Raw genomic sequence first — 12,555 nt, 5'->3', positions numbered from 1 at the left:
CCCAAGTTAACCCCCAATCCCAAATTGTGGTGACGGACGGTTCACACCACCAACCCCCTGGGACGGCGGAGCGGTTCCTTATCAAGAGGAGGCGGACACGTTGATCGATGGAGATTTCGATGCATGCTCGAAGGGCATGGCGGACAAGTGGAGGAGTCCGGCATAGGAGCACTGCACCAGGACAGCACAAGGGGGGTTTATCCGCGAAATGAGGGGAGCACATAAAGCAGAGCTATACCGAATATAAGAAATGCAATGCGATTATATACAGCACACAAAGCACTTAACAGTTTTCTACTTGTTAGACGGGCCCACGGACACACATATACGCGCGCGCGCGCGCGCGCACACACACACACACACACACACACACACACACACACACACACACACACACACACACACACACACACACACACACACACACACACACACACACACACACACACACACACACACACACACACACCCAATAAATGGTGGCTGATGCCTTTAATACGGACTTCAGCTCGGAGGGACAGATGAGCTGAAGCCCAGGACCTATCTGGGACCTTTCCACCTCATGTGGTCTTCCAGCTGTTGGGACCGGGCACCAGCGAGGGCGATCTGGTTCCAATCACCGCGAGCCGCGATCCTTTCCGAGCTCCGGCGGATCCCCTTGTGCTCTGGAACACGTGCTGGTGAGACAAGGTGCCGATCCTTCCCGAAGATGCGTCGCTTCCCCGAAGAACCACCGACCAAGATGAGGCCAAGTAGTCATACCAAGCCGGGAACCAAGCAGAGACCACGAAGAGCTCCACGGACCAAGAAGAGCCAGCCAAACCAGACCATGAAGCAGAGCAAAAACCAAACCAGCATCAAAACCACCCCCCCTTCCCAATCCAAGCAGAGGGTCCCCTTCTTATCCCTCTCAGCCCCGCCTCGCTTCCGGCGTGACTCATTCACCCTCGTGCACCGCCCCCTGCAAACCGCAGGTGGGGGCTGTTTACCTTGCTTTCTGCCGGACCTGCCCAAACCATCATTCCTGTTTACGCTGTTGAATCTCGGGACGGGAGGGTTCTTCTTCTTCTACTTTGCGGAGGAGGGTCATTCTTCTTTGTTGTTCTGATTGAACCCTAACTCCTAAAATAAATCACAGCGCATTTACATAGATTTACCCATTAAACAATGGAAGGCGAGCTATCTATAGAACACGTACTTACTGAGATAACTGAGCTAAAGGACCTGAATATTGAGTGTGATCGATTTTCAAATTCGTAACAATATATCGAGATAATCATGCTATTCTCATGATTTATATCCAGATAATCGTGGTATTTTCATCGTGGATATCCAGGTAATCATGCTATTCTCATAGTAAATATCCAGATAATCATTATCATCGTAAATATCCAGATAATCGAAATATTCTCAAACTAAATGAGCCTGGTGTTCGCTTAGTGGTTAGGGTGGCTGGCTTGAGATCCTAGGGTAACGGAGTTCAAGCCCCATTGGCCACTGAATTGACACCAGGGGATTGACTCAGCCTGTCATCCTTCCGAGGTCGGCAAAATGAGTACCAATGTACTGTCCCAGTGTATGCCCCTGTTAGAATAGGTGTACCATATCCCTGTGTGTTGTAAGAGGTGACCAGGGTTGGCGTCAGGACATCCGGCCATAAAACATTGCCTCAAGAAGGCAACCATGATTGCATGGAGCCCGCAAAAAGCTAATCCCTGCTCAGCCGGGAAAAATGGCTGAAATAAGGCTGTTGTGGTATTCTCACGTTAAATATCCAGATAATCGTGGTATTCTCATGACAAATATCCAGATAATTGTGCTCCTCAACATAAACAGACAAACGAGAGGGGGAGCACTCGGTAGAGTGCAAAACCTCCGCCGCCAATACTGCTCGGTCACTCAAGTGAACCTGATATCCTATTCATTCAATTTGATTTCAACAGTGCTCACAGAATTATAGTTTGCAACTTTCCTTTTTACATACTCAATTCATTCGTTATAACAAGATTCCTTGAGACAGAAATTTATTTTACATGGGTATATCCACCTGAAGTTCCAGAATCAGCCGCAATTATAATTTTGGCATGTTTTTTTTTGTTGGAAATCACTTATAACATGTAGAAATGGCAAACAAAAATCGAAATTTTTTTGAAAAAAAAAGTTGCAAAATTTTGGGTTTTTTTCCAACAATTATTTGGGGGGGGGGGCGGAGGGGTTGGAAATCACTTAAAACATGTAGAAATGCAAAAACAAAAATTCAAATATTTTTTCAAAATGGCCGCCATAGCGCCATATTGGACTTTGGACCAAGTCCAAAATCTAATGGCATGATCCTTGGACCATACCTAATCCCCCCACCAAGATTCGTCAAAATCCGTCCAGGAGTTTTTCCGTAATACTGTTCACAAGCAAACAAACAAACAGACAGGGGTGAAAACAGTAACCTCCGTCCATCTTCGATGGCGGAGGTTAATAATCATGGTTTTCTTCATAAATTTCCAGATAATCGTGGTATTCCCATACTAAATATCCAGATATTCGTGGTAACCTCAACGTAAACAGACAGATAATCGTGGTATTCTCTTGATAAATATCCAGATAATAGTGGTATTCTCATACTAAATATCCAGATAATCGTGGTATTCTCATACTAAATATACAGAGAATCGTGGTATTTTCATACTAAATATCCAGATAATCGTATTTTCAAACTAAATATCCATACAATCGAGGTATTCTCATCGTAAATATGCAAATGATCATCGTATTGTCATAGTAAATATCCAGATAATCGTGGTATTCTCATACTAAATATCCAAATAATTGTGGTATTCTCATAAATATCCAGATAATTGTGGTATTCTCATGCTAAACATCCATACAATCGTGGTATTCTCACGATAAATATCCAGATAATCGTATTCTTAAGGTAAATATCCAGATAATCATGGTATTCTAATGGTACATATCCATATAATCGTGGTAGTCTCACGATAAATATCCAGATAATCATGGTAGTCTCATAGTAAATATCCAGATGATCGTGGTATTCTCATCGTAAATATGCAGATAATCGTGGTATTCTCATAGTAAATATCCAGATATATAATCGTGGTATTCTCATCGTAAATATGCAAATGATCATGGTATTGTCATAGTAAATATCCAGATAATCGTGGTATTCTCATAGTAAATATTCAGATAATCGTGGTAGTATCATGATAAATATCCAGATAATTGGGCTGTTCTCATACTAAATATCCAAATAATTGTGGTATTCTCATGATAAATATCCAGATAAACGTGGTATTCTCACGATAAATATCCAGATAATCGTGGTATTCTCATAGTAAATATCCAGATAATCGTATTCTCATTGTAAATATGCAGATAATTGTATTCTCATAGTAAATATCCAGATAATCGTGGTATTCCCATAGTAAATCTCCAGATAATCGTGGTATTCTCATAGTAAATATCCAGATAATCGTGGTATTTTCATCGTAAATATGCAAATAATCATGGTATTGTCATAGTAAATATCCAGATAATCGTGGTATTCTCATAGTAAATATCCAGATAATCATGGTATCCTCATCGTAAATATCCAGATAATCATGGTATCCCCATCGTAAATATCCAGATAATCATGGTATCCCCATCGTAAATATCCAGATAATCGTGGTGTCCTCATCGTAAATATCCAGATAATCATGGTATCCCCATCGTAAATATCCAGATAATCATGGTATCCCCATCGTAAATATCCAGATAATCATGGTATCCCCATCGTAAATATCCAGATAATCATGGTATCCCCATCGTAAATATCCAGATAATCGTGGTGTCCTCATCGTAAATATCCAGATAATCATGGTATCCCCATCGTAAATATCCAGATAATCATGGTATCCCCATCGTAAATATCCAGATAATCATGGTATCCCCATCGTAAATATCCAGATAATCGTGGTGTCCTCATCGTAAATATCCAGATAATCATGGTATCCTCATCGTAAATATCCAGATAATCGTGGTATCCTCATCGTAAATATCCAGATAATCGTGGTATCCTCATCGTAAATATCCAGATAATCGTGGTGTCCTCATCGTAAATATCCAGATAATCATGGTATCCCCATCGTAAATATCCAGATAATCATGGTATCCCCATCGTAAATATCCAGATAATCATGGTATCCCCATCGTAAATATCCAGATAATCGTGGTGTCCTCATCGTAAATATCCAGATAATCGTGGTATCCTCATCGTAAATATCCAGATAATCGTGGTATCCTCATCGTAAATATCCAGATAATCGTGGTATCCTCATCGTAAATATCCAGATAATCGTGGCATTAGCCATCGTGAATATCGAATAATTGTGATATTTTCATGCCAAATGTGTCGTTTGTCATGGTAGTCCCGTGGAATGTCAACTTAATCGTATTCCCACGTTGTGAATATGCAGTTCATCATGGTATCCCTACGGTGTATAACGAAAGGAGTTCAGGAAAACTTGATGGGTCAATGTCACCTCGTAGAGCAGAAATAAATAGCTTGCTGATGTTTGGTGCACGGGACATGCTGCATCTCAGGGCAACGTGATGTATATTCGAGAACTATCATTGCAATGAGACTCTATTCAGATTGCAATGCGACTTCTATGCACACCTTTGTGTGATTAGAAATCACAATGCAGAATTATTGTATTGTAACTTCAGGGAACTGCACACCTCTGCGATCCGATATTCTGAGGTGCCATACACTGTTGCAGAGCGTTGGTGCTGCCGAAGTAGTTTCTTGCCAAGGGTAACACTGAGTGGTTTGCCATTGCATTCCCAGCAGTAGATCAGGAATTTAGAATTAATTCATGGTGGCAGCGATAGCTCGTCTCGTCTCTTCTCCGCGGAGGATACACGGTGGGGTCTTTAACGTCCACCAACTGATGCCGGCAAGACAGGACACCAGTTTAACGTCCATCTGAGGGATGGTACATACATTGAGGAATCACCTTACCTGGAAACACCGGGAGTACATTTTATAGCTCGGTCAGGATTCAAACCCAGGCCAGACAACTTTGAGGTGTGTGTGCATACCTCTGGGCCATTCAGCGAGTCGTACTCAGATGTATAGATGAATCAATAATCACATCAATCTCCCCTCATCATGAGGTAAGGGACCTCTTCGCAGACCTGGAGACAGGTGCGATCACGTCTGCGGAGCCCACCTTTGTCTATCAGTTCATTAATTGGCACACACAGCGATTTGTATAAGACTGTCTTTGAAATTTTCATAATTACCGTACTTTGTATCGTTGCGATATCATTGCAATGTCATAGAGTCCTTTTAAAAAGGAAATGACAGTTAATCGTTATTTCCCTCATTCATCATGGTTTTCTAATCTGGCCGATATGATATGATGTGATGTTTATTTCCACTAAACGGTCAAACGAAGGACATCAACGAATGTTAACGGGAGAATGATGCGACCAAATAATATGGGTTCCTTCAGAAACTGGAAATTTATCCTGATAAATAAAAGCTGAATGGAGTGGTAAAATGAGTGGTTCAGATGTGCTTGCGGTGTGAAATAATGGGGCCGTCTACATATTACATCCGCAGGGAAATTTATCATCCTAAACTTGAGAATGGTGCGGATGGGGGAAGATAAGGGAGGGAAATAGGTTGAGGATGGGGTGGAGTAAAAATTCCTCCATTTTGCATAGTTAATATTTAGCCCCCAAAGTGCAGTATAGACGAGTACAAGCCGAAATGACAGCCGGCTTCTTTCCTCCAAACGGTGTTTACTGTTTGTTTGTTTTTGCTGGACCCACCTGCCCTGCACTCGACTGTTTGTTTATAATTGAGGGTGAAAAGCATACGGGGTTCTTGAGACTGTAAGTGGTCCGTAGTGAGTGAGTTAACTTTCACATCTCATCACGCGAGTCGTGCCGAGAATCACGGGTTTGTCCCAACGTCCTACTTCCAACGTAGAATCGCAGCATGGTGTCAAACGCGCAAATAAACCGTTTACACAATGCACGTTGCCTCTGACTCAGCACGGATCGATCCGTACGTGCGTGGACCAAGCTGCGAAAGCTTCATTCTCCTTCGTTCTTTTCCCCGATTTCCTGTCGATCATAACCTAACCACCGATGGTGACACGATCGTGTCGGTCCGAGAAATGGTTTTCACGACACCGCGTGTCATTCGTTTCTCTGGCCGGCACAATCACGTCATCATCATGAGCACTTACGTCATGATCCAATCCTGTGCTATTTGGTGATCTCAATGTTGTATCAGCCAGGGACTCGCGATAGGAAGTTCTCGAGTAAAAATCGTGACAAATATTTCTCGAAACCAGGTGCATTTGGGTCTGCCCCGGTGAACCCGCACAGACCGCACCCTGCCTGCATTCTCATCATTTCAAATAAATTCTGTAAACCCACAACCCCCCTCCCACCCCCCCCCGCCAGTCTCCCAAGCTTTCCTGTCGTTAAAGTTCTTGTTCTCTCCCCCACCACACCTTCCTTCCCGACTCTTCCACCCCTCCCTTTCACCTCCATCGCACTCCTGGACACACCCGCATACCCGTCAAAAGTGTGAGTCACGCTGCGCATTGTGACGTCACCAACGCAGTGCTTGCTTGATGCGCGCGCTGCTCGAACGTTTTTCATGTATACATATTAAGTTTACAACCCATGCTCTGTTCGATCGGTCACCACCATTAACTAAATGCGGATTATTAGCAACCTGCAGTGACAAAGTTCAAACGTGAGCACCAAGGAACACAAAGGCAAAACGACATTGTTTTCTTTTTCTCTGTTATTCTCACTTTGTCCACCCCTCCCGCTCCCCATTTCCCCCACCCCCAGTCTTTGACTTCAACATATAAAAATACGCGGGCCGACTTTAAATAGGACAATAAATAACAATAAAATATCGCGTCCAAAATAAATAACTTCAGCGGTGGCTGCGCTCTCCAAGCAAGACGATGGAAGGAGAGACTTGCGGGTGCAGTGGTGTTCGCGCGCTCTCACGTGTGTTCATCGTGTAATGACGTCATGGTGTACGCAACATCCTTCCCGGGTTACGTGCATCACTCACGACTTGCTGTTTTGTTCTTGGCAGCGTGGGACAATGAAATGAAAACAAAACCACATTTATAAAACGAAGTGTCCACAACGACCTAAAGTGGAATATCCGGGACGTTCATTTAGTACAGCGAACAGAGGGAGTCACCACCGGCGGGCATTCTTGCGCTTTGGTCCTCCACGGTTATTCCTTCTCATTGATCTTCCTCTAGCCTTGTGGCCTCCGTTACGGAGGCTCCTTCGTTTCATCTGTGAGCAACGGCACTCTCCAGATCCTTCAAACTGCCCAAACCCCTCGAGCTCCGTGGTCACACGGTCCAGCCAAAGGCGTAACTCGTTCAGGATGACGAAGCCGCGGACGTGCTTGTGATAGCTCATGTCCTTCCGAGTGGAGATGCAGCGTGCCAACGAGGTGTTCATGCCGGAACAGTCACCCAGTGACTTGCGCATTACGGCCGCCGTTTGGACCGCGTAGATGTGCAGGTTCTTTTGGAGCGTGGTGTTTTTCTCACTTTTTCTGACCTCGTTAACCAGGGCATGAAGTTTGCTGAATACCACTTGGTACTCCTTGAGACGCGCTGGTAGACCATTTCGCAGCTTGTTGAAGGTGGTGGCGGCACGTGGGAGACACTCCAGTTTCGGCTCCAGGACGGATGGGAACTGGTCTGAAAGTGGCTCCTTCTTGGTAGATCGCTGGAAAGACAGGAAGAGTTTCATGAAGAGGATTAGAGAGGACTTAAGTCCATTCTCGCTCAAAGTCCGTGCATTCGCACCACCCAAGCCAATGTGGACCCGTGTGTCTTGGACAAAAGTTTTTTGAGAACTCCAATGACGCAATGGCTTTATCCGCCATGATGACGACATAGTTTCGACTTTTACTGCTACTGCTACTGCTACTACTACGAGTACTACTCTTACTAAACGGCCCCAATTATTCCCACATTCTTATAGGGTTCACTGAGGGAAATTTATGGGCCAGTCATTCACGAACTGGCTGGCCATAATTGATGCAATCATGTTCGACTGGAGCCGATTTGGGCAGGAATTTCTAAAAGTTCAGGGTTTCGGCGATAACTCACCGAATCTTCACGAAAGAGATACTGTGGGACATTTTAACGACCACCAACTAATGCAGGAATACGGGACACCGATTTAATCTTCTTCCAAGGGGGCAGAGCACTTAATGATGCAACACCATGCATGCGAAACATCGATTGCTGGATAGTTTATAGCAAGGTCGGGAATCGAACCCAAACTGGATAGCTCAGATGTAGCACATTGCAAAATCTTGTCAAGACTATCGTTTCCACTTTACAAAAAGTATATTCAGTGCTGAACAAGACCTATGTGTAGAACCATCAAAATGTTACCGCCATTCATGGTTGTTCACTCGATGGAGCCGTGCATTGTCACGATGTCTTGATAGAGACGTGCATTATTGCCACGATCACATTATATTCCAGGATACAACTGTGCATGCTGCTACAATGCTTTGTTAGGGCCGTGCATTGTCACGATGTCTTGATAGAGACGTGCATTATTGCCACGATCACATTATATTCCAGGATACAACTGTGAATGCTGCTACAATGCTTTCTTAGGGCCGTGCATTGCCACGATGGCACTACAAAACCATGCATTTCTACGATGGCACAACAGAACCCTACATCGCCACGATGGCACTACAGAACCGTGCATTGCCACCATGGCACTACAGAACCGTGCACTGCCACCATGGCACTGCAGAACCGTGCACTGCCACCATGGCACTACAGAACCGTGCACTGCCACCATGACGAGAGAATCGTGCACTGCCACCATGGCACTACAGAACCGTGCACTGCCAGCATGGCACTACAGAACCGTGCACTGCCAGCATGGCACTACAGAACCGTGCACTGCTACCATGGCACTGGAGAACCGTGCATTGCCACGATAGCACTACAGAACTATGCATTGCTGCAATATGAGCTGTGCATTGCCATGATGGCACGATAGAACTGTGCATTGCCATGATGGCACGATAGAACTGTGCATTGCCATGATGGCATGATAGAACTGTGCATTGCCACGATGCCACTATAGAACTGGGCATTGCCACGATGGCACTATAGAACTGGGCATTGCCACGATGGCACTATAGAACGGGGCATTGCCACGATGGCACTATAGAACTGGGCATTTCCACGACGGCACTATAGAACCGTGCATTGACTCGTTGACGCTATAGATCCATGTATTGCTACAATGACACTATAAAAACATGCATTGACACAATATGAGCCATGCGTTGCCATGTTGGCAAGATAGAACAGTGCATTGCTGCGATGGCAGTATCGAACCATGCATTGCCATGATATGAGCTGTGCATTGCTACGACGGCACGATAGAACTGTACATTGCTGCGATATATAAGCTGTGCATTGCTGTGATGGCAGTGCAGAACCATGCATTGCTGTGATGGTAGTATAGAACCATGCATTGCCACAATTCCAGGATAGCACCATGCATTGCCATGATTCCAGGATGGAACTGTGCATTGCCATGATTCCAGGATATAAATGTGCATTGCTGCAAGGTTTCGATAGGGCCGTGCATTACCGTGATGTGAGCTGTGTGTTGCCACGATGGCACTCCACAACCATGCATGGTCTCGATTCCAGGATATAACTGCGCATGCTACAATACTTCAATAGGGCCGTTTATTACCGCGATATGAGCTGTACATTGCCACAATGGCACTATAGAACTGTACATTTTTGCTAAGGCACTATAGAACTGTGCATTTCCACAATTTCAGGATATAACCGTCCATTACCGTGATGCCTTACTCGATTGGGCCATGCGTTACCGCGATATGAACTGTGCATTGCCGCAATAGCACAAGTGAACCGTACATTGTCGTGATGTTGTTATAGAACCGTGCATTGCCGCAATTCCAGGATAGAACCGTGTATTGTCGCGATGCCTCGATAGGGCCATGCGTAACTGTGATACGAGTTGTGCATTGCCGCGATGGCACGATAGAATGGTGAATTTTTGTGATGTCTCCATAGTGCCGTGCAATGCTGCGTTAGAACCGTGCATTGCCACGATCCAAGGACAGAACCGTGCTTTGCCGCAATAAGAGCCATGCATTGCCGCAATGCCTTACATGATATTATATAATGAGTAGAAGGTTTTGTTCTGGTTCGTAGATATCTGATCTTGCAAAAAAAATGTATTTTTAACGAATGGAGCAAACACATTTGTAATTCGGAATTGTTAAAAAAAAAAATCTCGATACATTCCGGTCACAGTGGATGCATTCCTGACATCTTAAAATTCCAGCGGATTTGTGTGGCGGATTGGACGTGAATCCCCAGAGAAGTGCACATAAATACCCAGCAGATTTGGCGTGAATCCCTGCCGGTTGGGTGTGAATCCCAAGAAAATGGACATAAATACCCAGCAGATTGAGCATGAATCCCCACCGAATGGGCGTGAATCTCCAGAAAAGTGGACGTAAATACCCAGCACATTTGGCGTGAATCTCCACAGAATTGGTCTTGGACGTCAATCCCCCGCACGTTTGACCTGAATCCCCCGCACGTTTGACCTGAATCCCCCGCACGTTTGACCTGAATCCCCCGCACGTTTGACCTGAATCCCCCATGTACACTCAATTCTTGGCTCAAACACGTGTACATGTCTCCATGCGCCGCGTTGTTTCGAGCTCATTCATGCTCGACCCTTTTGCGGACCCCACATCAAAAAAAATCCCCACCCTATTATAAAGCACGGTATTTGTGCACATCTAACCAACACAGAACAGCATTGAATGCGAACTGTACTTAACGTTTAAGCGCTAATGCGATTAGTTGGTACATTATATACCTTGTTTTAATAAACAATATACCATCATATTGTAACCATAGATACATTATGGACATTATAAATATAATACACCGGCAATGGAAACTCGAACAGTGGCAAAAGGCATGTACAGGCCCGTCGGCACGAGTGTACGTGTGGCGCACCACGTGTATATACGTACGTATTCTTGTAGTGCTCTGACACTGTCCGAGTGCCAGCGCTGCAGCGTATTCCAGGGAGGGATGCAAATTCTCCGCAGAACTGGGGTACTTGAACCGCGGCCGATTCCTGCGGCCAAAGTGACCGCCAAACCCAACGACAGCAACGCGACTCGAGCTGGGAAGGAGTGAAAGAAGGAACGGGGAAGTGAGACAGGGAGCGTGAACGGGTCGTGACGTCGTGGCCTTAAACACACCACGTACGGTGCGACTCGTCTGGTTAGGTCGGAATTCGTGGCACGAGAGCCATGGCTCGAGAAACTTCGTGGGGTCTTCGATCTTTATTTTTGTTTGTCTGCTCGGCGTTAAAAAAGTACTTTTCCTCGTGCGACTCCCTCGGCGCGTGCACACACACACACACACACACACACACACACACACACACACACACACACACACACACACACACACACACACACACACACACACACACACACACACACACACACACACACACACACACACAAACACACACACACACACACACACACACACACACACACACACACGCGCGCAATTCCGCCACAGAAATGCTTTGGAGTTAAGGAATCCCTTGCCTAGCGAAGACCCACATGCATGGCCCATTGGTTTCGCACGCGGACCAAGGCCCAACGTGTTGCTCAACGCTCAGGGAGTGTAAAACACGCATTGCCTGCCACTCAGATATAGCGGGGTCTACCCTGGAGATTTCCCGCCAAGATTCACGGCACACATTGTCTGCTTGGATCTCCTGCTCGCCTGTCTAAACATGCAGCGAGCGAGCCTGAGGTGCGCAGACCCCCGTCACCCCTTCCCAAGCACCACCGTGGGAGCGCGGTTACCTGGCGGGTGCATGGCGCGTGGCCTGACGGGCAGGGTGCGTCACGGAGAGACGAAGCCGCGGCCTCCCGAGCCTGGCTCCGCTCATATTTATAGGCGACGGGACGCAGTGGGCGCGCGCGCCGTCCGTGACTCAGCCTGAGGGACCCGGGACGCTTGTCCCAGTAGCGACGGCCTTTCGATCGGCACGCGGTCACACTTGGGGGTGGGGCCGTGGTGGGTTCACCAAAAGGGGTGGTGGTGCGAATAATTCGGCTCCCTGTCCACTTTTCACCGTGGATGCGCAAAGGGGCATGGATGGTAGGAGGGCTGTGCATGAGATAGGGATGAGGTTGATTGGGAGTGAAGGCGGGGGCGTTGGTTGTGGATCCATCGCACAAAGACCTCCCCGCCCTCTGAGGGAAGGCTTGACTGGGACTAGATGGAGTGTAACATGCAGGTGTTGGGAAGGGTGGGAATGAGATTGGGAGTGGAAAAGCTGGAGAAAGTGTGATATAAGTATCGAGAGCAGTCTTGGATTGAAGGGTCGTTGATGGGGCGAGAGGGTTGGAGAGTGTACTGTTGG

General features: G+C 46.1%; 1 protein-coding gene across 1 annotated transcript; it reads right to left on the bottom strand.

Annotated features, from left to right (window-relative positions):
* Window positions 1-6,872: 6,872 nt before the first annotated feature.
* LOC147028478 (uncharacterized) lies at window positions 6,873-12,239 on the bottom strand. The gene is made up of 3 exons (XM_085878895.1): window positions 11,993-12,239; window positions 11,135-11,289; window positions 6,873-7,791 (listed from the first exon to the last, which is right to left on the bottom strand). The coding sequence occupies exons 1-3, from the start codon at window positions 12,003-12,005 to the stop codon at window positions 7,243-7,245; spliced, it is 717 nt and encodes a 238-aa protein (XP_085735021.1). The 5' UTR covers window positions 12,006-12,239; the 3' UTR covers window positions 6,873-7,242.
* Between the last annotated feature and the right edge of the window lie 316 nt (window positions 12,240-12,555).

The sequence above is a fragment of the Eptatretus burgeri genome, chromosome 4 (genome assembly GCF_056783735.1).
Source record: "Eptatretus burgeri isolate ZD-2024b chromosome 4, Ebu_testis_v1, whole genome shotgun sequence".
Taxonomy (NCBI): Eukaryota; Metazoa; Chordata; class Myxini; order Myxiniformes; family Myxinidae; genus Eptatretus; species Eptatretus burgeri.
Note: the sequence above shows the minus strand (reverse complement) of the source record. Positions and strands in the feature narration are given on the sequence as shown.